The sequence below is a fragment of the Lucilia cuprina genome, chromosome 6 (genome assembly GCF_022045245.1).
Source record: "Lucilia cuprina isolate Lc7/37 chromosome 6, ASM2204524v1, whole genome shotgun sequence".
NCBI lineage: Eukaryota > Metazoa > Arthropoda > Insecta > Diptera > Calliphoridae > Lucilia > Lucilia cuprina.
In genome coordinates, this window is record NC_060954.1 from 8,337,059 (window position 1) to 8,340,129 (window position 3,071).

General features: G+C 33.4%; 1 protein-coding gene across 1 annotated transcript in view; it reads right to left on the bottom strand.

Moving 5' to 3' along the window:
* Window positions 1-1,116: 1,116 nt before the first annotated feature.
* Window positions 1,117-3,071, bottom strand: part of LOC111689827 (cytochrome P450 6g1) — a 2,742-nt gene continuing 787 nt past the window's right edge. The window contains exons 2-3 of the mRNA XM_023452292.2: window positions 1,561-2,352; window positions 1,117-1,495 (exon numbers count right to left, since the gene is read on the bottom strand). Of these exons, the coding sequence (XP_023308060.2) occupies window positions 1,190-1,495; window positions 1,561-2,352 (1,098 nt within the window). The 3' untranslated portion in view covers window positions 1,117-1,189. The remainder of the gene's footprint in view (window positions 1,496-1,560; window positions 2,353-3,071) is intronic.

The following is a 3,071-nucleotide window of genomic DNA, read 5'->3' on the forward strand; positions in this document are numbered from 1 at the left end:
TAGAACTGAACTAGAACTGAACTAGAACTGAACTAGAACTGAACTAGTACTGAACTAGAACTGAACTAAAACTGAACTAGAACTGAACTAGAACTGAACTAGAACTGATCTAGAACTAAAGTAGAACAGAACTAGAACTAAACAAAATATGAACAAGAACTTATTTATATATAAATTAGAACTTCACTGAAATTGAACTAGAACTGAGCCACAACTTAACTAGAACTGAACTAGAACTGAACTCGAACTGAACTAGAACTGAACTGAACTAGAACTGAACTAGGACTGAACTAGAACTGAACTAGAACTGAACTAGAACTGAACTAGAACTGAACTAGAACTGAGCTAGAACTGAACTAGAACTGAACTAGAACTGAACTAGAACTGAACTAGAACTGAACTAGAACTGAACTAGAACTGAACTTGAACTAGAACTGAACAGAACTAGAATTGAACTAGAATTGAACTAGAACTGAACTGGAACTGAACTGGAACTGAACCAGAACTGAACTAGAACTCAACTAGAACTCAACTAGAACTGAACTAGAACTGAACTAGAACTAAACTAGAACTAAACTAGAACTGAACTAGAACTGAACTAGAACTGAACTAGAACTGAACTAGAACTGAACTAGAACTGAACTAGAACTGAACTAGAACTGAACTAGAACTGAACTAGAACTGAACTAGAACTGAACTAGAACTGAACTAGAACTGAACTAGAACTGAACTAGAACTAAACTAGAACTGAACTAGAACTGAACTAGAACTGAACTAGAACTAAACTAGAATTGAACTAGAACTGAACTAGAACTGAACTAGAACTGAACTAGAACTGAACTAGAACTGAACTAGAACTGAACTGGAACTAGAACTAGAACTAGAACTGAACTAGAACTGAACTAGAACTGAACTAGAGCTAAACTAGAACTGAATTATGATTGTTGGAAGGGGTTTCAATTTGTTGTTGAATTTTTAAAGTAAAATAAAATTCATTTTTAAAATGTCATATTTTAAAACTAAATAATTTCTGTTGTTTTTTTATTATAAATAAATATCTACAAATAATATTAATAATATGTTAGTTTAATAACAAAACAAAATAAACATATAAAATTTTGTTACACGCATGTTATAATATCTATAAATATTATAATTATTTAATTTGATTCGATTATAAACAATTTATTTATTTAACAAGTATATTTTTATCATAGAGATTATCTCTTATCACATTCAAAGGTACACCATTTTCATATTGTAATAAAAACGCTTTTGGATCAAATATAGACTTGGTGGGTGTTTCGGCACAAAGCTCTACTTTGTGGTTTTTCAAAATATGCACTAGACCTATTTTCGTTTGTAATAAACCTATGCGCATTCCAATGCAATTATGTGGACCACTTCCAAATGGCATATACGTCATAGAGTTGTGTTGTTTTTTATTTTCGGGTGAAAATCTTTCGGGATCAAATGTATTGGGATTTGGCCAGTGCTAAAGTTAGCCAATATTTATAAAAAAACTTGGAAATTAAATAAAATTAAAACAAAACAACTTACCTTAGGATCTCTTTGTATACCAAAGATGGGTATATATACAGGCATGTCATCGGGTAAAGTGTAATCGTAATAAGGCTTTAAGCTGAAACCTTGTTTTTCACCAGCAGGCCTGTTATGTTGACGATCTAAGAAAGGCAGTATGGGATATAAACGCAATACCTCTTCCACCACCATATTTAAATACTCCAGAGTGGTAATGGTTTCATAAGACAAATTCCCATTTTCTTTTAACAAGGCCTCATTGATTTCCTCTCTAAGACGCTCCTGCAAATCTGGCCTCTTAGCTAATTCGAATAGCGTAAAAGTCATAGTTGAGGAAGAAGTTTCAAACCCAGCCGTCAAAAATACCGCTGCTTGGGCTACCAAAACATCTGGATTTTTAGCTATGGCCTCATTTATATTTCCCGTCGCTACCTCCTTTTTTATTGCCACTAATATATCAATCAAATCATTACGTAATTTACCACTATTTTCTCTTTCCTGCATGACGTATTTAATAGTGGATCGCAAGAAATTGGAAAACTCTGGAGTGAATAGTTTGACACGGAAGAGTGACACTAATTTGGGTAAAAAGAATGCTATTGAAAATTCTAATGCACGTGGTATGTTGAAGAGAAAGATTTTGCGACAATGTGTACGAAATTCACCGTCAGGATTCTTAAGACTATTAGCATTAATGCCAAATGCAATAGTAGCTATAAGATCGGTAGTGAAGAGAGCACAAATTTCCTTAACTTCAGCCTGGAAGCGTTCACCTTTTTGAGCCAAGTGATGTTCGAGTTGAGAACTGACCTGTGAATGAAAAATTAAATAAAATAATGATCTAGAACTGAACTACAACTGAAATAGAACAGAACTAGAACAGAACCATAACTGAACTAGAACATAACTATAAAAGAACTAGAACAAAACTAGAACATAAATAGAACAGAACCAGAACAGAACTCGAACAAAACTAGAACAGAACTAGAACAGAACTAGAACAGCACTAGAACAGCACTAGAACAGAACTAGAACAGAACTAGAACAGAACTAGAACAGAACTAGAACAGAACTAGAACAGAACTAGAACAGAACTAGAACAGAACTAGAACAGAACTAGAACAGAACTAGAACAGAACTAGAACAGAACTAGAACAGAACTAGAACAGAACTAGAACAGAACTAGAACAGAACTAGAACAGAACTAGAACAGAACTAGAACAGAACTAGAACAGAACAAGAACAGAACTAAAACAGAACAAGAACAGAACTAGAACAGAACTAGAACAGAACTAGAACAGAACTAGAACAGATCTAGAACAGAACTAGAACAGAACTAGAATAGAACTAGAACAGAACTAGAACAGAACTAGAAAAGAACTAAAACAAAACTAGAACAAAACTAGAACAAAACTAGAACTGAACTAGAACAGAACTAGAACAGAACTAGAACAGAACTAGAATAGAACTAGAACAGAACTAGAATAGAACTAGAATAGAACTAGAATAGAACTAGAACAGAACTAGAA